This window comes from Balaenoptera borealis (assembly GCF_965194805.1).
Source record: "Balaenoptera borealis genome assembly, chromosome: 3".
Lineage (NCBI taxonomy): Eukaryota > Metazoa > Chordata > Mammalia > Artiodactyla > Balaenopteridae > Balaenoptera > Balaenoptera borealis.
The window spans coordinates 179,384,977-179,410,379 of record NC_138866.1 but is presented as its reverse complement, the minus strand read 5'-3'; the positions used below and the strand labels follow the sequence as shown (position 1 = coordinate 179,410,379).

Here is a 25,403-nt window from a genome sequence, read left to right as displayed (position 1 = left end):
AACAATGTACATACTTTAATTAAAAAATAATTTATTGCTTAAAAATGCTAACCATCATCTGAGCCTTCAGTGACTTATAGTAGTAACATCAAAGATCACTGACCACAGATCACTATAACATATATAATAATAATGAAAAGGATATTGCAAGAATTACCAAAATGTGACACAGAGACACAAAGTAAGCAAATGATGTTGGAAAAATGGTACCGGCAGACTTGTTGGACATCGGGTTGCCACAAATCTTCACTTTATAAAAAATGCAATATCTGCGAACCACAATAAAGTGAAGCGTGATAAAACAAGGTCTGCCCGTATAACAAAAAGAAGACAGATTCAAGGTATCGATTCTTTTGTTTTAAGAAGAAATACTACATCATCCTAGTAAACATTATCTTTTCATTTCCAAAGCTCAGATTAGCTAGGAAATTGATGTGCTTTGTGCAATGCTTGCATCCTAGAATATGTTTTCCTTATCCTGAAGTTCTCATTTATGACAATTTTGGCCGTAGAGCCTGAGAACAGGACAGATATGGCACTTTGGTTGTGTCCTGGGAAGAATAATTGCTTGGTGTCTTTGCTCAAAAAACCTTGGACTGTAGACCAGGGGTCTGCAAATGGACTTCTTCCATAGGACTTTTAGGGAAAGGATTTCAGTGAGTCTGCCAAGTAAACCACATACAGCTCTGCTGTGTAACGTCTGTCCTGTGTCTTTCATAGGCAAGCAGGTTCTAGGAAGCTCTTTCTCACGCTGCCTTTTCCATTTTTAAATATACCAAACAGAAAAACATATATAGAGAGTCGACTAATCCATCCATCAACAGGTGGTACCCAGATGCTGGCTGCCTTCATTTACTCATCCTTGGTTGATCTAGGTTGACATGTAACCTGATAGCTTCACCAAGCATTGTAGGAAAAATAAGAGATTTGGAGTCAGAAGCCTTAGATTCAAATCTCCACTCTGACATTTTCTGATCTTGGACATATTACTTAATTTCCCCCCAAGTTTCCATTTCTTTGTCTATAAAGCGATGTCAATTACTGACCTTAGGGATTGTTGGAGAATCAAAGGAGGAAATGCTTTTTACAGGTAATTTGTCAACTGGTAAGGGCTGTACACGTGTGCGTTTTTACCCTCACCATGTTGATGAGACTCATTTAGTGCTGATTCTGAGGTGTGCTTATGGTACCCGAATGAGGCAATAATAATTCTACTTGGGCAGTATTCTTATCTTTCTTCACTCGTGTCCTGCTTTGATGAAAAGTGGTGTTGATTGGTTCAGGTTTATTTTATTTTGTTTTATTTTTTGAATTTAATTTTATTTATTTTTTTATACAGCAGGTTCTTATTAGTTATCCATTTTATACACATCAGTGTATACATGTCAATCCCAATCTCCCAATTCATCACACCACCACCACCGCCCCCCCCGCCACTTTCCCGCCTTGGTGTCCATACATTTGTTCTCTACATCTTTGCCTGTTTCTGCCCTGCAAACCGGTTCATCTGTACCATTTTTCTGGGTTCCACATGGGTCAGGTTTAGATCAGATTGGACAAGTGGTGATGCACGCTGTCAAGATGGAATTTGAGGAGGTTCTGCTTTTTAATGGTTCTCTCGATCTTGGAGGGCCATTGTTGTCTCTGTAGCAAACACTTGGAAAAGTGAAGCAAATGCTTCATTTGCAAGAATTCCAAGTTTACTTCCTTCTTACCTCTTTCCTCTACTCCCTCTCTCCTCCCTCCCTCCCTCCCTTCCTTCCTTCCTTCTTAATTTCTTGGGCCAGTGTACAGTCACTGACATGGCATGTATATCAGTGATGACTCGGGGTAAAACTTTCTAAAAGAAATCAAATGACTCAAAACATGCTTACGGTTGTGCTGTCGTTACTGGGCAGTAATTACTTCTTAGATTTGATTTCTGTTGGTTGGATGACCTTCACCTTTTTTTTTTTTTTTCTTCCCCCTCCTTCTTTTTAGGAAACTTGGATTTAACTGGTCAGAAGCAGATATTCAAAGCAGAGAACAATCCCTGGGTTACCCCCATTGCTGACCAATTCCAGCTTGGTGTGTCCCATGTGTTTGAATACATCCGCTCTGAGACGTACAAATAGTAAGTAAGACTATGATTTTCTGAAATAGACTGGTTTTACAGTATTCATAATTATGCCATTTTTAAAAACCTATCGTGTGATCTTGTCATTGGTGGCACCGAGCTCAGAGCATTTTAAAAATTTTTTTATTAATAACCACATGTAATTGTTATTTATAGATTATTTTTAATTGATATTTTCAAAGGGAATTTATACCAATTTTGTTTAGAAATCTTTTAAGGTATTAAATTGGCTGACTATGCATGGCACTAAGGAGATTCACCAAATACATGAAGATCAGAACATACTTTTTTCTCCTTTGAATGTAAAGAATAACAGATGTTATGAACAAAATTGTTAAGTGGTTTCTTTATAAAATCAGTAGGGAATACGAAGAAAGCATCATCCTATTCTTCAGAAGCTTTTACTCTAGTGAGATAATAATCTCTCTAAGAGAAGAGATAAGGCAGAAGAGAAGGAGGAGGAATCAGCTAGCTTAAGTCATAACATGAAAATCTCTCAAGTCCTCCCCTCTGGTCAAGGGCACCTGCGGGGACCCAGCCTTAAAACCAAACTACTCCCACCTCTTTCTTCCTCAGTTTGTCCGGATTGGAAGGAATTCTACCACCCCCACCTACTCTGTTGTTACTATTAATCTTCTGTCATTATTTCCCCCTCATCCACTCCCCAAGCCCAAATTGAAGTGAGCATTTCTCTCAATGCTTCAGTGACCCCTAACACCGAAATCCCGTCACCGCTAGTTTTAAGCAAATGCAAATGACTTGAAACAGTTCGTAGTCAGGTTTAATCTGTTCCTGTGTCTGATACCAACTTTTGAGAACTTAATATCCCAGCTCTTAGAGAAGACCTAGGAGATCATTAAAAGTTCCATTCAGTTTGGAGTCTCCCATTTTTTGGTACCAGAAATACGCTCCCCCCACAAACTCAGCACAGCTCTCTCGGAATCTGTGTTGGGACAGTGGGTGAGACTTAACTGACGGGGCAGAGTCCTTGCCTGTGAATGGCCAGCTGTGGCTCTGGTAGCACATGTCCCCGTATGTCATGCTCCTGGTTACACATCTGGGACCCCTCATGGTATATTTCCATCTGACAGAATCACAGAGAAGATGAGCTGTGGAAGAAGAATGGTGTTCAGGGGAAATAGACTAAAATTGCCAAAATGATGGCATATCCTCCTATGCGAATGCAGCGTAAAGCATGGTTTAGATTTCTTCGAAGATGATACCTTAACATTTTTTTTTGATACCTTAATATTTAGCATATGTCGTAAGACTTACTTAAGAGTAAAATGAGAGATGTATAGGCTATGTGTTATTGTTTCATGAACCGCATAGATACGTGCAATTATTATAGATACATAGTTTTTTTTAAAAGAATGAACATAGCTCTGCCTTGAAAATTTGTTTAATTATGAAAATGTGTGAAAATATAGTTGCAAATGAACAGTGTATTCGTCTGGTTTCTCTTAAATTGTTAATCGTTGCTAGCATTGGCTTTAGATAAGGCTCTAATTTTTCGTTAGTAAATGGGGGGTTATGTAGAGCTTGGTTTGTAGGGTATGCTTTTAGAAAACCATTGTATATGATACCTACAGAAAAATAAATAAGCTCCTATTATTCTAGAATTGGGGGAAATGCTCTGTTGTTTTTTCTGGTTAACAGTTTTTTAATTTACCATACACTAATTTAGAATTTACAGAGAATTAGAATACATTGCGTATGAAAGTGCTTCTCATTTTAATTTCATTTGAAAAGATTACATTGTGAATGTATGGATTTTGTATTACCTTTGAGTCATTAGGCTATTAATCACCGTTATATGCTGTTACAAACTGTTGCCGTTTATTTGAACATCGTTAGGATTCTGGATGAGTGAGTGGTGTGTTGCATTGATTGAGTTTATTGGTAAGTTCTTTGAAAGGGGATCTGGGACACATTTTAATCTGTGACATATTTGATGTATATATCTTGTCTGTTTTATTAGCATCTTATATTTAGGAATCAGAGTAAGCAGTTTGCCTATTAGCTTATTTTTTTTGTGTTTGTTTTCCTCGTGGAGAATTATCTTTTGTCCAGTTAAATCAACATTAGAAAGCTTAAACAAGCATGGGAGAGCCATTGTCCCCTTTCTAGGGGGACCAATCAGTACTCTGTTCGCTGCTTTTAGAAGAGTCTGTGTGAGCCTCTGCTGGGAGAATGCACTTGACATTAAACTCCTGGGGGCAGGGACCTCCCTTAAAGTGAATTCCCTTAGAGTTTTCCCCTTCTCTCCTCCTTGGGAAAGAAGAATGTTAACCACTTCCTGTATCCCAGCTTTCTGCCCTCCTGTTCTCCCAATGAAGTAGTTCCCTTCATTCCTGGATCAAACATACCAGCCAGAAACATGGACTGTGGACTAAGTAAGGCACTGCCTCAAGCTCTTAGTCTTTTTAAAAAGATGCTTTTACAAAAATGGCACCACTATGTTTCACTGATGTTTTAAATTTAAGGTCCTCTTTTACATGAATAGGTATATGTTAGTATATCCTCATGTAACTAGAACCCAACTTAATTCTTTCATTTTTTTAAGCAGCCACTTCATAATTAGAGGACTTTTAGTATCCTTCTCAACTCTCTGAAAAAAAAAAAACTCTAATTAGCAGATATTTGGCTACTTTTGTAAAGCTGTACAGGTCAGGACTTGCAAGGAGGCAATTAATTCGTTACACCTGTATTTTTTTAAACAAGGCAAATGTCTCAATCAGTACCTTAGTCTTAGATCCTTTATTCTGAAACCTGTGGTTTCTAATCTTCACTTCCTTGTCTCTTTTTATATCAGTCACGTACATCCCTTCCAATGAAAAAATCCTTTTTTTAATATTGATCTTTAACCTGTCATAAAAGCATATTTTATTTTATTTATTTATTTTTAAGAAATTTATTTATTTGTTTATTTTTGGCTGTGTTGTGTCTTCGTTGCTGTGCGTGGGCTTCTCATTGCAGTGGCTTCTCTTGTTGTGGAGCATGGGCTCCAGGCGTGTGGGCTTCAGTAGTTGTGGCACACAGGCTCAGTAGTTGTGGCTCGCAGGCTCTAGAGCGCAGGCTCAGTAGCTGTGGCACACGGGTTTAGTTGCTCCGCAGCATGTGGAATCTTCCCGGACCAGGGCTCGAACCTGTGTCCCCTGCATTGGCAGGCGGACTCTTAAGCACTGCGCCACCAGGGAAGCCCATAAAAGCATATTTTAAATTTTTATTCTGGCACTTAAAATACCAGTGAATCTCCTTCCTCTTTTTTCCTTTTTACCAATCGACCCATTACCTAAATGAGAGCATTGAGAACTCACCAGCACATTTTATATCCCTTCATGTCCATGGTTGAAGTTCAAGGTGACCTTCCTGTTCTAAGCACATCCTGAGAGGCCTTCCAAGTCTCGAGCAGCGACAGGCAGGGAAGATGGATGATACGATTTCCAGATTCTAACAGACTCCAGGAGGAGACGTGGATGTTTGAAACAAAACAGGGAAGTCGGTGTTTAGGAAGAATTAAAATACTTGGCAGTGATTTAAGCTGATGAAGATGAAGCAGGAGGGGATGTGGGCAGGTGTGGCTGGGAGGATGCCAAGGTGTGATTCTTCAGGAGATTGTTCTTTTGAGTACATTTGGGGCATTCATCACGCCCTCATCATTCCTCAGATGGAGGTTGCTCTTTGTTCATTTATCGTACTTTCAGCAAGGGGAACATATTGGCTGGTGTCATTGCTTTGCCCGCTCATTGTCACTTATTCCCTCTGTTAAAATAATTTGCTCCGTCTGGATGTTGAGGAGCAAACCCTACAGGTGCGTTAGCATTTTCGGGCTGTTGTTGAGTAACTTCTTCCAGGCAGAATTATGATGGGATAGTCACCACTTGTTAAGTTTCCAGAAGGCAGTTTTTTTTTTTTTTTTTTTTTTTTTTTGTCCCCGGGAGAAGTCAGATTGGAGTCAGGATCCTTGACAAGATTCTTTGTGAAAGGGAGTAACTCGCACTTTTCACATTTCCATCAAGGAAGGTGGATAGAAACCGCAAGCCATTTTAAAAACTGACACGCTAACTCTTAACAAAAGAAGAGGTTTGACAAATGTTAAGCTGAAAATGTGTCGGTTGAAAGCGACATTTGGAAAACAGGCTTCCTCATGAAGGCTGCAATTTGTAAGGCATGGCAGTCCTAAAGCCTCATCTCCAGCCTGGCATAACTCAAAAGGTGCTCCCCCATCATTTTTCCTGTCTTGTGACTTTCTTTGCACACCAGAGAAAGGTGCCACGCTCACTTGCTTTTCTGTTTCGTTTTTTAGTCTTAAATGAAGATGTTTGTACTTTTATTAATATTACTTAACGGAAACATTTTAACTAAGCAGTGTTTGGTGAGTGGTGAGCACTGATGGGGAAAATGCTAGCAATTTCTCCTGCCTGGAAGTCTAGCAAAATAAATCATCCTGTTTAGCTAGCTTGTAAGGAGGAATAAGTGCTTTGATTCTGCTGCATATGGTTTCTCAGGCTGTTTTACTTGTAGAATTAAAACGAAGTGATGTTTTCTTGTTTTCTGCAGTATGGGCAAACCTAGTAGAGGCTGGAATGGGCATACATGGGCTTTATTAAACAACTACTATATCCCCTAGTGGCTGCTGACTCAGAAGATCCTTAAATAACAGATACATCTGGTCTACCAAAAGGCTAAAGAATTTCCAACTTAGTAGGTGATCCCATTTATGTAAGACAGACCTTTGCAGAAGGAAATCCTGTCTAACAAAACTCTTTAAAACCTTATTATCTTTCTGGTGAAGCATGAATGAGTGCACGGGATGAGCATGGTTTTATAATATCACAGAAGGCTGCAGGAGCAGGTTAATCTGCCAGGGCCTTGCTAGCAGTTAGTGAATTTTTTACATAGTGACAATAGGTGTGCAAGACGACAAAGACTTTTCTCTTTCATTACTGTATCTGAAAATAGCTCCAGGTAAGCCAGAGAAACACAGTATTTCTTTATAGTAGACATGAAAAAGAAGAACCAATTTTTCCTAAAGCTTTCAACATAAAGATTGTTTTTATTTTTAAAAGTTGACTGTGTACTGTGCTCCTGGTAATTTATATTTCCTTTATAGATGCTACATATGTATATTGCGGTTCTTTCTTTAAGTTAATGAATGTATTCTCACATTTCCTCCATAATACAAAATATGATTCAAACTTTTGACATCTCTGCACCTATTTGCATACAAATGTGCTGCATTTAACGAACCTTGCCTAAGAAATATCAAAGAGAAAAGGGAAACCCATAAAATATGTTGTATTTCAGGTAGTATTGTGTCATACCCCTCATTTCATGTTCACTTTAAATGATAAAACTTACATAGCATTCCTTTTTCTCCAGATAGTATGTTACCAGCATAAGGAGTTGACGAATGTTAATTCCACTGAATAGATGTAAGTCAGGAATGGACATAATATCAACATTGATCTTTGACTTGGTCCCTCATCTGTTTTCTTTATGTGGCCATGAGCCATTAATTGCCCTGGTAAATTAATCCTTCCCCTCTTAAGGGAACAAGAGCAAAACAGACTATTTGAGGAAGAGTGCATAACAGTTCTCTCTTCCAAATTTCTTGATAGATTGCTTAATGTAATTTACAATTAAAAGGAGTTTTTCGTTTCCGCTTTCTACTTGTTTAGCACTGTTATTCAGCTAGACTTCAGAGGTCATTAGTATTTTTCCTTTTTCTTAGTGCATGTTCATCATTTCTTCAATACATAAAGTTTTTACATGCCTTTTGAAGCTTTGCTTTCCTATAGTTTGTTAGCTCATTCAAAACAGTTCAGTTTTTTAAGTGGGTGGTGCTTCCCATTTGACGTTTCCAGTGTGCCTGGAGTCTGGGAGGGTGGCAGTAGGGAACTTCCACCCCCTAAACCTATAAAGGTCAAAGGTAAACTCTGCCAGGGATTGAAAACCAGCTTCAGGAGGCTAAGCTGGGATTCCTGAAGGCCTCCAGGAAACCCCATCTTACACGTATTCTGGAATGTCTTTCACTCTGACGTGCCTTAGATGCAGATGCAGACTTGGGAGAGGCTCCCTCACATGGGCACATTCATTCCCTGGTCCTCCAGTGTAGTCACGCCTCAACCACGCTGTGCTGGGTGAGATCAGGTTTGACCAGCGAGCTGGAGCTCTGTCAGTCTTTCTGCATTTTATTCCATGACTAGGGCAGGTATCATTAAAGAGTTGCGAATAGGACTTCCCTGGTGGTGCAGTGGTTAAGAATCCGCCTGCCAATGCAGGGGACACGGGTTCGAGCCCTGGTCCGGGAAGATCCCACATGCCACAGAGCAACTAAGCCCGTGCGTCACAACTACTGAGCCTGAGCTCTAGAGCCCGCGAGCCACAACTACTGAGCCCGCCTGCCTAGAGCCCGTGCTCCACAACAAGAGAAGTCACCGCAGTGAGAAGCCTGCACACCGCAACGAAGAGTAGCCCCTGCTCGCTGCAACTAGAGAAAGCCCGCGTGCAGTGACGAAGACCCAAGACAGCCAAAAGTAAATAAAAGAATAAATAAATAAATTTATTTTAAAAAAAAGTAGGCCTTGTACTAAAAAAAAAAAAAAAAAAAAAAGTTGCGAATAAATTTAGGTGGGCAAATGGGAAAAAACACAGCTGCTCCATCGAAGGGGAAAGAGTGTTGTTTTCTCTGAGCCTCGCCCTGCAAGAGGTTTTTACATGTGATTTTAAGGAGCAAGACAGTCACGTCTCTCTTCCCCCCACTGTTGATCTCCTCTTTCCTTGTATGTTGACTCTGAAGCATGCGTTCAGCCTGTGTTGTACATCATGTAATGCATATGATGCATTACAGTATCAATTTAAGGTAGATAGAATATAGATAATTGGTCCCTCTTGACAGGAGGAAAATAGACGTAGTCTAGACTCCATCTACACTCCAGAAAAGAAATGTGTCAGGAAAGAGCTATTTTGAGTTCCATTTTTAGATGATACTCACTTGAAATAATCGTATCGAACTGTTGAATATTGACCTACTCAAAGACATGGTCCGCCCTACATATCGATAACCTTTGTTAACTCCCAGCAGTCTTCAAGTTCAATGCTGGATGCTTTCTGTCCAGCTAAGATGAGTTATTGCCTGCCTTTGCTGTTTTTATTTGCGAGAGAAATTAATAAGTGGCACTTTATAATCAAACGAAACTGTCTGATTTCTATTCTCTACACGGTGATATCTTGTTTTATTACATGCTGGCTTTTTATTGAGCTCTGGTCTCTTATTCTGATCAGGCATTGTTGGAGGTTTTGTTTTTTGTTTTTTTGTAATTTTTGGCAATTAAAGGTTCTCCTGTAATGTCAGATATTTTGGTTTAGAATGCATAATCTTATGAAAGGCGTTTTAGTCAACTTTGTTAGATAGAAAGGGTAAATGTGAGTTTTGTGTCCACTGGCCTTTATTGATGCCCAATTTATTCGTCAACCGTTAAGGAAATAACTCTCCAGATTTTGTTCTGTCGTGTTTGTATATCATCTCATATGTATTTTTTAAGACGCGTGTTGTAAAAAGTTTGGGCTCAAGAAAATACTGTTTTCCACTATCATAGTTAATTTTTAAATAGTCTCGTTTGGAACCCATACAGTATTATCACCTTCACAATGTACATACTTTTTTTTTCTCCATCCAGTTAGTGTTTGTTTAGAAAATAGATAAATTGTTATTGAGGTTTTGGTTATTTTACTTAGCGAGGTTACTAAAATAAGCGCCCTGCTTTTTTTTTTTTCTCTTGCTGATACCTGATTTTGTCTAATTTTGGTTTTTTAAGCCACCCCGCAGAAATTTATTATCTGACAGTTCTAGAACTCCAAGATCAAGGTGTGAGAGAGGCTGGCTTTTTCTGAGGGCTGTCGGGGAAGCATCTGTTCCAGGCCTTTCTCCGTGGATTACAATTGGCCGTGTTCTTCCCGTGTCTTTACATAATCATCCCTGGAAGTGTCTGTTTCTGTGTCCAAATTTCCACTTTTTATAAGGACACCAGTCATATTGGATTAGGGCCCACCCTGATGACCTCACTTTAATTTGATTACCCCATTAAGACCCTAGTATCTTCAGATACGGTCACATTCTGAGTTACCAGGGGTTAGAACTTCAACATGAATTTTTTTGGGGAAAATTCAGCCCCTAACATTATTGTCACCCCAGTGCATTCAGATCACCGTGTCTTTCCTCTCTTCTCCCATAGCCCCCCGCAACCTGGGGGGCATATTCTGTTTATTCGTAAATGTGTTAAAATTACTCTAGAAGGCTCAGTCCACTGGTTTAGTCCCCAGTCCCTCCACCATGTCTTTCTTATGCGTTTAGCTTTCAGACTTTTAAAGGTTCCTTAAAAAAGTGCACATTCACCATTGTTCCATTTTAGGGACACAAAGGTTAGTCTCTTTTTTTGGCAGATGGGTCAGTGTTTTTAATTTCTAATCATCCCTTAAGAACGGACTATGTTAAAACAGAAGCTGGTTAGAATTTGAAGATCCCCTGGGAGTGAAAGGCACCTTACAAAATCTCCTGCTTTGTTGTAGTCAGCTAGAGAATTGAAGAAGGGAGAGGTCCATAGAGCACCCACCATTGGACCCCGTCCCTGTGTTTCTTTCACAAGAGTCTTATGGCCGGAAGATGCAGCTTGGGGGACCTTTGTGCCGCCTGGCGGCTTCTTGCCCTGGGACCCCCACTGGGAGGTGTGGAATCTTCCCTCTCCGACTTTGTGGTCCTACATCGTAGTTGCGCATGTTTTGCCCTGTAAGGTGTGGAGTCAGGAATTTCCTCTTCCATCTTGGGGTTCCAGTCACCACATCTGGAGCCCTTAGGACTTTTATTCCATTTTCCAAGCTTGTCTCAGGAGATCTCTGGAGTCTTACTGGGTGAGATGGAGAGTGCCAGGAAAGGGGTGCTGACTTCTCTTCTCGTGTAACTAAAGCTGGTTTGCTTCCCCAGCGTGCAGACAGACATCAGAGGTGGAAAGTGGTTTCCCACGACGCACCGTGGCGTAGAGTCTCGGTCATGGGCTCTGCCGGGAGCCATGAGGAACGGGGAAAACGAAGTCTGTCCTTAGAGCGCCAGCCTTAGAGGTGGTTCCCAGCCCCAGTTCTCTCAATGGCAAAGGACCTCATCATGCTTACTCTCAGCTTCCCAATCTTAAAAGCAAGAGGTTCAAACTAGGTCATCTCTAAGAGTCGTCTCAGCACCGATTTCTAATCCTGAATCCTCTGTTTTACTGGGGAACATGTTTTTTTTTTTTCTTCCCATGGAAAAACCCTCTTGTTTATTTGATTAAACAAAAATAAAATAAGCTGCATAGGAACAATTTTAAAGTCCAGAGAGACACCAAATTTGTTTTAAGGCTGCAGTAGCTGATACAGCATCTCCTTGCTACCTTCTCCAGCCTTCTCTGTGGACCAGAGCGATACATTCAGAAGCCTGTTAGCTAACACAGGAGTTTTTGAACACTTTTCCACTGGTTCTTCACCTGCTCATTGCCTGTCATGCCTGAGGCCTGCAGTATCATTTAAGATTTAAAAGTAAAAATCCAGAGGGCAGGAGAAAAAAAAACCCCACCCCAAACATAAAGGTTTAGGGGAAAAACCTTTGTTTCTCTGGGAAACATGTTTTATTGTCTATACCAATTCATTTTTTTTTTCAAATTTAGTATAATTCTTGAATTTGCCCCCCACGTGGATTTCCCTTATTGATTTTTTTTTGTAAAGGCCACGGAAGATGATGATGGCCCTGAATATAAATTGTTACAGGAAAATAGATACAAGATAAAATTACCAGATCAACCTTTTTATTCTATATTTTATGGAATAGCTAATATATATTTGGCAGTAACTTATTCGTACACATGAATTCCTGACACTTTCGATTCTTTGGACTTATTAATCAGCGTAGTCAGCGCCAGAACAATTTTATGAGACTTACCAGTCATCAAAAATTTATTATCAGATAAATCACAGAAACAATGAGCATCTTAATAGGGTAGAGAAAGTGGCATGTAAAGGATCGTTTAAGACTGTGCTTTTTGTTGGTTGTGTGTTATATTTACAGCCAGTATCTGCGAGCTTACTCATAATTTCATGCAAAGACCCAGCAGGGTGATAGTTATCTTCTTAAGTAAAACCTTCTTTCTTTGTTTTTCTCCAGTAGAATACTGTGTTTGGTCTAACTGTAAGACTGAGAACACTCAAGGTACAAAAGGTAGGAAAATCATGTTCCAAGGCTAAGCTTATAGCATTTCTTTTAAAAACGGTATCTACGTTTTCTTCAGAATTTCATTACAGCTGTCGTCCAGAGTTAAGACTTATCAAGCCTCAGTCCTTTCCTTTGGGACAAAATGGCTAAACTTGAACTTTGAAATGGCATGCGGAAATAGGAGTAGACAATTGCCTTGCCTCGGGCTCCATGTGCACCCTCCTGGCAAATGTGAGGCACAGGCTGTGTCTACTGTGTTCCTGGCAGTGTCTTTGAAGATACAGTGATTCTGATGCTATAATAAAAGACTTGGGTCTTCGTCGTGTAAGATGAGCTGCTTGGAGGGGAGTTTTTCTGTCCCTCTAGCCCTGTCCTGAGCGTCCCAGAGTCTCACTGTGCTCTGGGACAGGAGGATCGTGGCAGTGACCCAGATCAGAGCTGAGCTGACACTGGGGAGCCCTGGTAGAGAGCCACTGGGAATGAACCCAGAACGACAAGGCTGGGTTGCTTCCCATTAAAGATACAGCCTGCTTCCTACCTCAGCTCTCCGTAAGTGCTGCTTTCTCTGCCTGGGATGTTCTGTGCTTGTATTTACCTACTGAATGCCCAATGATTCTTCAAGTATCGTGTTCGGTATTGCTTCCTCAGAGACCTTTTTGCCAAGTGTTTCCCTGCTTCCCATTTACTCGAGGTCCCTTTTACTGTCTTCCTTCTGAGTCTTTTACCTTAGCAGCAATTTTAATAGTAGTAGTAGTAATAACAATAACAACAACAACAATAATAATAATAAGCAATGACTATTTAGCACGTGACAGACATTATGCTAAGCTCATTATATGTGATATTCAGCATTTTATAACTCAATATTTATTTCTGTGAATATCACGTATATTTGGGGGGAGGGGGTAAAGTGCATGTTTTCTCTCCCTTAAGAAGAGACTGATCTTTTGGGAAGCAATACTGAAGATTCCCTCATTTCTGAGCTATGCACATGGCACCCTCAGTGTCCTGTATGAATGACCCGTCATCTCATGCAGAGGAGCTTCTGACAGGTTGCCCTGATTTCTGAAAGAAAAAACCATTCTGGCATCCAGAAGAAACCGTGCTGTCGTTCTCAGTTTCTGCCGGTACAGGGTAAACAAGACTGGAGACATTAAAATGCATCCTCAGAATGTAATATTAGGGCAAGATTCTGTCTTCATAGTAGTCTTCCTTTGTTTGTGTTGATCTCTTTTTTTTTTTATAAATTTATTTATTTAGTTAGTTATTTTTGGCTGCATTGGGTCTTCGTTGCTGCATGCGGGCTTTCTCTAGTTGCGGCGAGCGGGGGCTACTCTTTGTTGCAGTGCGAGGGCTTCTCATTGCGGTGGCTTCTCTTGTTGCAGAGCACGGGCTCTAGGCGCGTGGGCTTCAGTAGTTGTGGCACGCAGGCTCAGTAGTTGTGGCCCGCGGGCTCTAGAGCGCAGGCTCAGTAGTTGTGGCGCACGGGCCTAATTGCTCTGCGGCATGTGGGATCTTTTGCCCACACGTCTCTCATGTTGGAAATGAAACAGTTCCTTAACTTCACAGATAAAGGAATTATGTTTGAAAAGGACACCTTCCTCGGTGTGAATCCGTGGGTCTGTGCCTTCTCTTTGTCCATCGAGGGAGTGTTTTCACGGGGCGTGTGGAGTACGTGATTGTGTTTGTGAATGTCTGGAATGTAGCTGAAGAAGACAGAGTAAACCAGTACATGTGGTTATCCTGGGGGGGGGTGGGAAGCAAGGAGGGAGGGCACATTCTTTTCATTTTTCACCCTTTGATAGCTATCAAATGTTCCATTTTGTACATGTATTCACTGTTGAATAGATTATTAAAAAAATATATAACTATAGAAAAAAAAAAAAGGGACTTCCTGGCGCTCCAGTGGTTAAGACTCTGCACTTCCACTGCAGGGGGCACGGGTTCCATCCCTGGTCAGGGAGCTAGGATCCCGCAGGCCACACACAACAACAACGAAGTTAACCTAGAGAGCCGATGAAGTTCAGAAGGAAGAAGCCACAAAGCACGTAGCTGTGTAATTGGTTTTGTCTACTGTATGTCCCCTTTCCACTTGTTTATCTAGATTAAGCGGAATCATCCCTTCTGCTCAGTCTCTCTCTAACCAGGTACCCTCAAAACCTTCAGGGTGACATCACCTCTCAAAATGTGTCCTGAGTCTTGGAAAGCGACTCTCTAAATGTGAACTTGAGAGAAGGGTTCTCATTCAACACATCCACCCTTCCTCTTCTTGGCTGAAGCACTGTGAAATCTTGCCTTGTTTATAACACTTCTCAGATGACATCAGCCTCTCCTGTACCCTTGGAAGGATCGGTAACAATCCAGTCTTCCTGCAGAACCCAACAGGACATGGGAAAAGGGGGTCATTCGCAAAGACGTAGCAAAAGAGAAGGAGGAAAATAAACAAATAAGACGTACTTCTTCATTGAGTTTCTTTATGTAGGAGTGTTTTCCCACCTAAGGTTTTAAGTGATTGAAAGGTAAGCTTTTCTATATTTTTTAAGATCTTGAGGGCTTGAAATATGGAAGAATGGATCTTGGAAGAACTGACTATGTTAGAGGAAGAGACTGGGCCTCAGGTTTCCATAATATATGAAACACGGGTTTTTTGTTTTAATTCTTCTCTCTTGTTTAATGCTTTTGGCTGTAAGCAAAGATGACGTGTGTTTCAGACTGTTTACGTGAGATCAGGAGCATTTTTAATCTGTTCTCATGCATTCTCAATGGAAGCTTCGTGAGTGGTGATCTTTTAATAGAATGTCTTGCAACTAGCAAGTTTATTTTGATACTAAATTCCAGATAATTCCTAAGGAATGTAAATCTTGTCACTAAAAGTTTTTGTTTTAGAAATACTTAACACCTCTCAGATTTTGCTGTTCTGGGATACGCTGCTTTGGGAAGATCCCTGCTGCTCTCCTTACTTGCTGCAAGTAATAAATCCTTCCTTCTCCTGATCTTTGGTGTGGTTCTGTCTTTTGACACCCACCAAGAGGCAAACCCCCCACCCAAAAAAAAAAAAGAAAAGAAATACTTAAAATCTCGAAACTATATAATTTTAATTTTTCTGAGGCCAGCCTTTGCTTCATCTTCACAAGTGTAATCAACAAGACAGGGCAGCAAGAAAGGTACTGGTCATCAAGCCGATTGAGTAAAAATATTCTTTTCAAATTTTATAGTGGAACATGGTTAGAAAAGAAATGATGGCATGTGGGAAAATGCTCCTTCAAGAATGCATTATACAAGATGAGTTTTGGCTTTACTGTGGTTGAAATACTAAGAATCTTATGCAGCTTTTTCTAGAAAAATTCAGATGCATGATAGAGTCAGATACTTTCAGTACCCCTCATTTTTCTTATATGCACACACTAACATCCAGGTGGATCAGTGGGTAGTGACAGAAGTCGTCTCAGTTACACTAAGGAAAGAGAATTGACATTCGTTGACTTCCTGCCGTGTTCCAGGACCTGGTGGGTTCCTTGCAGGCTTCATCTACCGTGATCTCATGATCCCATGAGATGTAGGTGTTCGCCCTGCTTTCAGATGAGAGAATGAAGAGCCTCAGGTTAGGTAAAATGACCAATAGCTCACCTGAGTCATAGAGCTAGAAATGAAACTCCATTGACCTGTACACACGGCTATATTTACAATAGATAACCAACAGGGACCTACTGTATAGCACAGGGAACTCTGCTCAGTATTCTGTAATAACCTAAACGTAAAAAAAGAATTTGCAAAAGAATAGATACATGTATATGTATAACTGAATCACTTTGCTGTACACCTGAAACTAGCACAACATTGTTAATCAACAATGCTCCAATATAAAATAAAAATTAAAGAAAAATAAGAAGAACGCTGTCTCAGATTCACCTTGTTGCTTTTGGGTAGCATCAAGGAAGAAGGTGAGGAAATGCTGAGTTTATGCTGAAATTCTCAAAGGGAAGTCAGCGCATGAGGCTTAAGGGTATGTTCGCAATCATTCAACTTTTCTGGTTCTTGAATCAAATCAGCCTCCTGTAAAACCATATCCCCATCCCGTTATCCCCTTCAGAGGTCCTGAAGTGGTGTCTCTTTTTGCCAGCTATTCAGTCCCTGAAAGCCAATCTTCCTGAATCAACTCTGATTCTGAGTTCGTCCCCTTATGTGGGTGGTTCCAGAATGACAAATGCAAATCTACGTTCTGCCAGCTACCCTTCTGGTTCAGTGGGTGTGTATTCATCCACTGAAGGCTGTACGTTTATGTTGTTTTGCAGTTGGACTTCAGTTAGTGTGTCTTCAAGGCTGTGACCTTTCTCAACCATACTTGATACTATTTATCTCTTTGGGCATCTTATGGACTCTGGGCCTTTCTCAGTTCATCTTGTACCAGTGACTGAGATCGGATTGGTGGTACAATCCCTCCCAAGCTTTCTGCGTCCCCTCTTCGTGTCTTTGTTTCTTACTAGGTTAGGTCCAGTCCCAGGTTTTGATTTCTTTGCCCCAACAAAGAATTGAGTCTTCTCCACAGAGTCCTGGTTCCTTTAAGTGGAAAATAGCATTGGAGTCCAAAATCTGAGGCCCAGCAATTCATGTTTTCCAAATAAGCACCAAAGGTAAGGTAGGGTGGCATGAGGTCTGACAGCCACTATAGCGACAAAGCAGAACAATTACCTGGATTCAAAGAGCCAGGTAATTGTTTCCCATTTACCTGTTTCATTGTTTGTTTTGCCAAGCTATACATACAAAATCATTCATGTGCTTACGTGGTTAGTGATCCCACATTTGCGTGTCCTGGACTCAAGTGTTTGGAATTAACTGCTAAGTGTGTAAGTTCAGGAAATCTTGTCAGTGTCCCTAGAGCACCTGAAAAGAAAAAAGAAAATCACAACCTCTTTCCAGGTTTTGTACTAAAGAAACCAAGTGTGTGGGCCACTCAGTAATGTACAGATGTAGATCATCTGATATCTAGATAGAATCTCATTCAGTTAAGAGGCAATAACAGTGAAGTAGGGAAAACACATCAATACAGGCCCAACTCGGAGATATTGCAGGTTCAGTTCCAGACCACTGCAATAAAGCAAATATCCCAGTAAAGTGAGTCACGAATTTTTGGTTTCCTAGTGTACATAGAAGTTATGTTTACACTATACTGTAGTCTATTAAGTGTGCAATAGCATTGTTGCTGTTGCTAAAGAATTAATGTACATACCTTAATTAAAAAATACTTTACTGCTCAAAAATGCTATCACCTGAGCTTTCAGAGAGTTGTAGTAGTAACACCAGAGATCGCTGATCACAGATCCCCATAACAAATATGATGATGATGAAAAAGCTTGAAATAGTGTGAGAATTAGCAAAGTGTGACCCAGAGACATGAAGTGAGCAAATGCTATTGGGAAAATGGTACCAATAGACTTGCTCGATGCAGGGCTGCCACAGACCTTCCATTTGTAAAAAGTGCCATATGTGAAGTGCAGTAAAGCAAAGCACAATAAAACGGCGTCTGCCTGGGCAACCTTTTGAGGTTTTGTCCGTTCCCTCTTTATTTTCTTAGGCACTGATATTTGTCTTTTAACACAAATAGCTCTACCCTTATATTCAGTTTCTCAGTGGCCTTCGGCTTGCCCCTTCATGTCATTTAAGTTCAGCACATTGTCAGTGAAACACTTTTCCATACCACTCTGCCTAAAACAAGCCTCACCTCCCTCCCTGCCCCTAACTTTATTTTATCTGCCTCCTTCTAGAATGGAGGTTCCCCCCAAGAGCAGGGACTTTGTTGAGAGCCCCTCTGTGTCCCCAGGAGCCTCAGACAGTGGCTGGCACCTGGTCAGGCCTGAAAACACTGGATGACTGGGAGTTGCTCTTCTTTCAGCTGTACATTTTAGCCTGCGGTTCAGACACTTACGCTGGAGGGGATTTTCTTTAAACCGCGTGTCGCCCGTCCATTACACATTTTTCGTCTTTCCCTTTTCTTCTTGCATCTGCGGTGCTTTGATTTCATGATATTATTAGAGCCTCTTCCATCACCAAATAAGTTTCTGTGATGTTGCCAAGGCTGCAGCCTTCCCCAGCCAGCTCTTTCCCACCCCATCTAGCAGCTCTTTTTAGCTAGGCTGTGAAAGGAGCTCCACACATGGAAGTTTAGGAGGTCATAGGGGAAAAAATACCAAAGCTGCAAGCTGGTATTTGCCCTGGGCTTAGCCCATCAGCCTGGTTTTGGTTTTGCTTTTGCATCAGCCAGGCCTCCATCCTCTGACACCTCTGTGTGTAGGACCTGGATATTGGCTGCTTTACCTTAGGATGCAGGTGTGGCTTTGTCCTCCATCAGGATGGTGTGACTATAGAAGGTGGCTTGGCAGACTTTGAACTCTAGTAATTACTTAGAAATAAACAGCCGGGGGGAGGGGAGGGGAGAGGAAGCAGATCCTCCTCCCAGCCTTCAAAATATGTTTTGTTGACAAGTCAGAAAAACAATTCAGAGCCTGGCCTCTGAACCTAAAGCCCTAGATGTGAAAGGCCAGAAGGAGTCCCTCTGACATCACTCAGACTTAAGGAACCAGAGGACTCCTGATCGGCCACGTTGAGAAGGAGCCCTCACCTGTAGCAGGTTGTGTGTCATTGCTTATCTCCCCGCCTGTGGCATTTTGAGGTGCATTTGGACCTGTTGGGCTCAGGAGACACCCAACAAAGGTGAGGAGGAGTGATGTGGAGAAGTGGGGTGTGCTTGAAGAAATACTGGCCCCATCTACACACAGGAGGACCTTGTGTGGTCAGTACACCACTTCCAAATGTGAAATTAAATTTTCTCACAGGTTGTATTAATGTTCTCTATTTCTAACAAAATCCTCCTAGTGAAAGGTTCATTGTTAACTAAATGTTAATGACAAAAGATGACATTTTAAGTATTTTTCCTAAGATGTGGAAATCGTGAGGATTAGTGGGGTTTTTTGTTTTATTTATTTATTTATTTATTTATTTATGGCTGCGTTGGGTCTTCGTTGCTGCGCGCGGGCTTTCTCTAGTTGTGGCGAGCAGGGGCTACTCTTTGTTGCGGTGCGCGGGCTTCTCATTGCGGTGGCTTCTCTTGTTGCAGAGCACGGGCTCTAGGCATGCGGGCTTCAGTAGCTGCAGTACGCAGGCTCAGTAGTTGTGGCTCACGGGCTCCAGAGCGCAGGCTCAGTAGTTGTGGCTCACGGACTTAGTTGCTCCGTGGCACGTGGGATCTTCCCAGACCAGGGCTCGAACCCGTGTCTCCTGCATTGTCAGGTGGATTCTTAACCACTGCGCCACCGGGGAAGCCCGTGGGGATTAGTTTTAATTATGTGCAGAGAAAGAGAGAGAGAGAGAGAGAGAGAGAGAGAGGGAGGGAGAATGATTGCTGCTCTGTTTACATGATGCCAAAATTTCTGCTTCTGAAAATCGGCCTAGCCTCCTCCTTTACAAAAGAGACCAGAGGGTGCCGGGGTGGTCAGGCCATAGCTAGTGTCGTCCAGCTTCTGGTCTCAGAGCCTTGCTGGGTCCTGGAGGGCATGCTTGTGCCGGCGGAACTTGAAGACCCAGGAGAGGCATTTCTCTGGGGTCAGAGGGTTTCTGAAAACCCTCAAAGGAAAAGTAAATCAATTGTGAAATGCCCCAGGGAGTTTACCTGGGAGTGAGCACAGCCAGAGCGGGGCTTAGCTACCTAACATCAAGCAGGAGGATAAGCTAGCTCCAGGAGACACGTGGGATTCTCCTCCACAGTGTGGACCAGTAGGTGTGGGAACCGGCTCTGGACACAGGCTGCCTGGGTTCGAATCCCACTCTTCCCTTTTGCTAGCTTCGTGGCATTGAGTCAGATTTTTCTTTTTAATTTAACATCTTTATTGAAGGGCAATTGCTATACAGTAAACTAAATATTTAAAATACCCAGTTTGATACATTTTTTGACATGTGTATACTTGTAAAATAGCATAATCAAGATCGTGAACCCAAAGTTTTCTTGTGTTCCTGTGTAAACCATATCCCTCCCTCCTGCCCCTCTCCATCTTTCCCCCAATCCCCAGTTTCTAACTGTACATTAGTTTGCATTTTGGAGTGTTAATATATAGTGTGTACTCTTTTTTAAAAGAAAACCTCAAGCTCCTTTCATTCAGCATAATTATCTTGAGTATCCTTGTTGCGTGTGTCAATGATTCATTTCTTTTATTTCTGAGTAGGAATCCATTGAGTGGATATGCCACAATTCGTTTATCAGGTTGACTGTTGATGGATGTGTGGGTTGTTTCCAGTTTGGGGTTATTAAAAATAAAGTTTCCATCAGCTTTTGTGTACAAGTCTTTGATGGGACATGTTCTGTCACTGTCATCCCCTAGGAGTGAATGGGTGGACCATATGGTAGGTGTAGATTTACTTTCTTCAGTTCCTGCCAAACCATTTTCAGTGTGGTAACATCATTTTATATACCAACCAGCAGTGTCTGAGAGTTCCAGCTCTTTCACATCCTTGTCAACACTTGATATGGTCAGTTTTTTCAATTTTATTTTTTCTAGTAGGTTCTCTTTATGCTTTTAAATTGATTTATCTGATGAATAATGATGTTGAGCTTTTGCGATTCCTATATCTTATTTAGTGAAATTTTTGTTCAAATCTATCCATTTTTGTAAATTGAATAGTTGTTCTTATTATTGTTTTGAGATTCTTTATATGTTCTAGATATAAATCCTTTACCAGATATATGCTTAGCAAAACTTTTCTCCCTTCTGTGGTTTGTCTTTTCATTCTCCTGGCAGTGTCTTTTGAAGAATAAAGCTTTTAAATTTTGTTGAGTTCAGTTTATTAATTTGTTCTTTTATGGATTTTACTTTTAGTGTCATAGCTAAGTATTCTTTGCCTCATGCACATTCACAAGATTTTCTCCTTTTTTTCAGTCCAACCTTTATAATTTTAGGTTTTACATTTAGGTCTACAGTGTGTTTTGAGTTAATCTTTGTATATGGTATGAGGTGTGGCTCAAAGTTCATATATTTGCATATGCATACCCAGTTGTTTCTGTACAGTGTTGGTTGACTGTGTTGTTTAAGTCTTTTATATCCTTACTGATTTTTCTGTCTAATTGTTCTATCAGTTGTTGAGACAGGAGTATTGAAATCTTAGACTATAATTATGGTTTTATTTATTTCTCTTCAATTCTGTTAGTTTTTACTTCATATGTTTTGAAGCTCTGTAATGAGATTTATAAATGTTTTGAGTTGTTTATGTCCTCTTGATGAATTGACCCTTTTTTCATTATGTAATGAATTTCTTTAACTCTAGTTATATTCTTTGGCCAGAAATCCACTTAGTCAGATATCATTATAGCCACCTCATCTTTATTTTGAGTAATGTTAGAATAGTATATAATTTTACATTCTTTTCCTTTTAACCTATTTCTATCTCTATATTTAAAGTGAAGTTCTTATAGACAGCATATAGTTCTTGCTTTTTCATCTCCTCTGACAGTCTTTGTCTTTTAATTCAGATATTTTGACCAATTAGACTTAATGTGATTAGTTATATAGGTAAGTTTGAAACTATTCTCTTTTTTTTTTTCCTATTTATTTCATTCTCCACCCCCCCCACTTCTTTTGTGTCTTTTGAACTGTGTATATTTTACATTATTTTATCTCCTTTGTTGGCTTATTAGCTATAATTTTTTTTTTTTTTTTTTTTTTTTTTGTCTGTGTTGGGTCTTCGCTGCTGCGTGCAGGCTTTCTCTAGTTGCAGTGAGCGGGGGCTACTCTCTGTTGTGGTGCGCGGACTTCTCATTGTGGTGGCTTCTCTTGTTGGGAACATGGGCTCTAGGCGTGCAGGCTCAGTAGTTGTAGCTCACAGGCTCTAGAGTGCAGGCTCAGTAGTTGTGGCACGTGGGCTCAGTAGTTGTGGCTTGCAGGCTCTATGCAGGCTCAATAGTTGTGGCGCACGGGCTTAGTTGCTCCGCGGCATGTGGGATCTTCCTGGACCAGGGATCGAACCGTGTCCCCTGCATTGGCAGGCAGATTCTTAACCACTGCGCTGCCAGGGAAGCCCTATTAGCTATAATCTTTTATTCTTTAATTTTAGTGTACACTTTAGGGCTTATAGTTTACAACTGTGATGTTTCACAGTGACATTATACCACTTCACATATATTATAGGAACTTTAAAATAATGAACTTTCATTTCTCATCTCCCAGGCTTCATGCTTTTGTTGTCATACATTTTACTTCTACTAATGTTATAAACTCCACATTATATTTTTATTATTTTTAACAGTGAAATATCTGTTATACAGATATGATTAAAAAATAAGGTATTTTAGTTACAATTCACTGTTTTTAGTGCTCTTCATTCGTTTGTGTAAATCCATATTTCTGTCTAGTATAATTTTCCTTCTGCCTAAAGGGCTTCCTTTAACTTTTCTTATCTTTTGGGTCTGTCATGTATAAATTCTTTCAGATTTTATATATCTGCAAAACTTTATTTCACCTTCATTTTTGAAAGATATTTTCACTGGGTATAGAATCTTAGTTAGTTACGTCATCTGATACTTTAAAGATTTTGTTCTGCTATCTTCTCCCTTGCATTGTATCTGACAAGAAATCTGCTGTATCTTTATCTTTGTTCTTCTGTTTGTAACCCTTTCCCCACCTTGGCTGCTTTTAAGGTTTTCTCTTTATCGCTGGTTTTGAGCAATTTGATTTTAATGTGCCTTAGTGTAGTTCCCTCATGTTTTTTATAATTACATAAATAATTATATTAATTATGTTTATGTCATTTGGGACTAGGATTTTCACCCAGAGAGAAAGGAGATACAAAATGAGAGAAGGTAATTAAGTCTTAGAGTCCTAAATTTGAGTTGGAAATATAGTGAGACCTCATGATGTATCTTTTTTTACTTTAAAAAAAAAGAAGGGTTTTTTTTTTTTTTTTCAGTTCCCTGAATAGGCCTAGAAAAAAATGACCAACATAGTAGCTTAAGCTCCTGGATCTTTTTCTTTAAATACCATTTCCCACTAAAACATCTCTGGGATCCTTGGAAAAATGGCTGATTCCAGGTCCTGAAGCATCTTGTCCCTCCCAAAGGCAAGGAAACTGTCAAAGTCTGTGTCACAAGAACCCAGGATGCCAACTTAGAGGTACTCATCGGCCAAAAATGGAACCGTTTGAATATCAATAAGAATAATAACAGTGCATTAATACAGTGTGTTAAAACATCTCCAACATGTTTTTAAAAAATCTCATTGAAACAAACAGGTGTAAAAAATGTTTTTTGAGATCAGCAGGAAATTTAAATACTAGATATTTGATGATATTAAGGAATCATTAATATTTTATGTGATAATAGTTTGTGGTTATATACGTAAATGTTTATGGATGAACTAGTATAATTTCTGGGATTTGCTTCAAAAGCATCTAGTTGAGCAGTGGGGAGGGGGCAGAGAGAAGTGAAAATGAATGAAACAAGACATACTCCTAGTAGATAATTTTTGAAGCTGATGATGGGTGCATGGGGACTTCCATTATTCTCTTGACTTTAGTGTATGGGTAAAATTTTCCCAAATAAAGTTGAAAGTATCTTAAATATAATAGAAGACATATGAGTGCCAGTATCATAGTGTTGTGAGGATATTGCCTATAAAGTCATTATCACATTACTTGACCTTAAAAAAAAAGCAAATAAAAATAGCTCAGATTCCATTCCCTCCACCCCAGGTGTTTTCCCCAAGCTATAAAAGATTCTTTCATTTCGGTCCTAATTGGAGCCAACATTTCCTGCAGAGCTATCCATGGTGCTGACCAATGGAACACTGAAAGAAAAGGAGGAGACAGGGCAGGAGGCCACCATGAAGGATGAGTTTGGAGGTTTCTGGATACCCCTACGTGGAGAGATATCTAATAAGGAAGAGGTTTTATGGGCTAGAATACAGGAGGCCAATTTAGTCTGGAGGGAAAAGTCCCTCTTCCTTTTGGCTGAGTCTTCTCTGGGCCCCCTGCTCTGTCCGTTCACCAGCCTGTCAACCCCACATTGGCACACAGCCCAAGACTTTGCAGCAACAGATTATCCTAGATGCTGGACTTTTTTGCTTTGAAGAGGTAGGATATAAGCTTATCAATTTATGTCTGTTTTTATGCATTGCTAGCTGATTTAAGGAATTTGTTTGTCAGAGATTGAGTGCCTATATTTTGAATCTTACAGTGGAATAAAAAAGAGTCCTTGGCATGTACAACTGTGTAGTGAGCATGGGGAACGTTGAATGAACTCTCTTTCCTCTCCTTTCAGGCGCCAAGCCAAATCTGCTAGTCCCTGTGCGCTCCTCTACAATTTAAAATATATCAAAATTTTCTTCCTTAATTGGGTGCTGGCATAAGCAATGGGAAGCAAATGTTCACCTGGTCAGCTTTAGAAAACAATTCATTGACTTGACTTGTACTACATAGGCCTCAATAGGAACTGCTTTATCTGGGTCTTAGTTTTATATTTTAAAATTTTGACTTAGAAACCTTTTGTGATCAGGGTATACTTTCTAAGGACCTCTCTCAGTCAGTCTGTGAGCTAATAATACTGGGTGCTATTAAATACCAGCACTTTTGCCTTGCTCTGACTGCTGGTGTACAAGCAAGAATGAGGAAAAGAAGACGAGGAAATGGCTGCTTTTATGAATACAGTGTCACTGTTAGACAGAGGGTGTCTTCTCTTTGATAAGTTGAGAAGTAGATATCAGCTTTCCCTAGGGTGAGTAAAGCAGTGTGTCAAACACTGTAAGATCAGCAGTTTTTGGAAGTTCCAAAATGTTAGTTAATGACAAATGGATAAAAAGCAGTGTAGTGATTTGAAAAGGAAGAAAGAATGGGAGGGAGGGAGGGAGGAAGGAAAGAGAGAGAAAGGAAGAAAGGGAGGGAGGGAAGAAGGAAGGAAGGAAGGTTGTTTAATTTTAAGAAGACACTAAACAGAGAACTTGCATGGGCTTTTTAGAGTGAGGTAAACCTGGGTTTGAATCACAGCTCCGCCCTCTGGGTGGGCACATTATCATG

At 40.4% G+C, this 25,403-nt stretch overlaps 1 protein-coding gene across 3 annotated transcripts in view; it reads left to right on the top strand.

The window, feature by feature from the left end:
• The window catches only part of RSU1 (Ras suppressor protein 1), a 195,749-nt gene that overhangs the window by 104,838 nt on the left and 65,508 nt on the right, over positions 1 to 25,403 (top strand). For all 3 annotated transcript variants that reach the window (XM_082385695.1, XM_082385694.1, XM_082385696.1), the window contains exon 8: positions 1,981 to 2,113. In XM_082385695.1, coding sequence (XP_082241821.1) covers positions 1,981 to 2,113 — 133 coding nt within the window. The remainder of the gene's footprint in view (positions 1 to 1,980; positions 2,114 to 25,403) is intronic.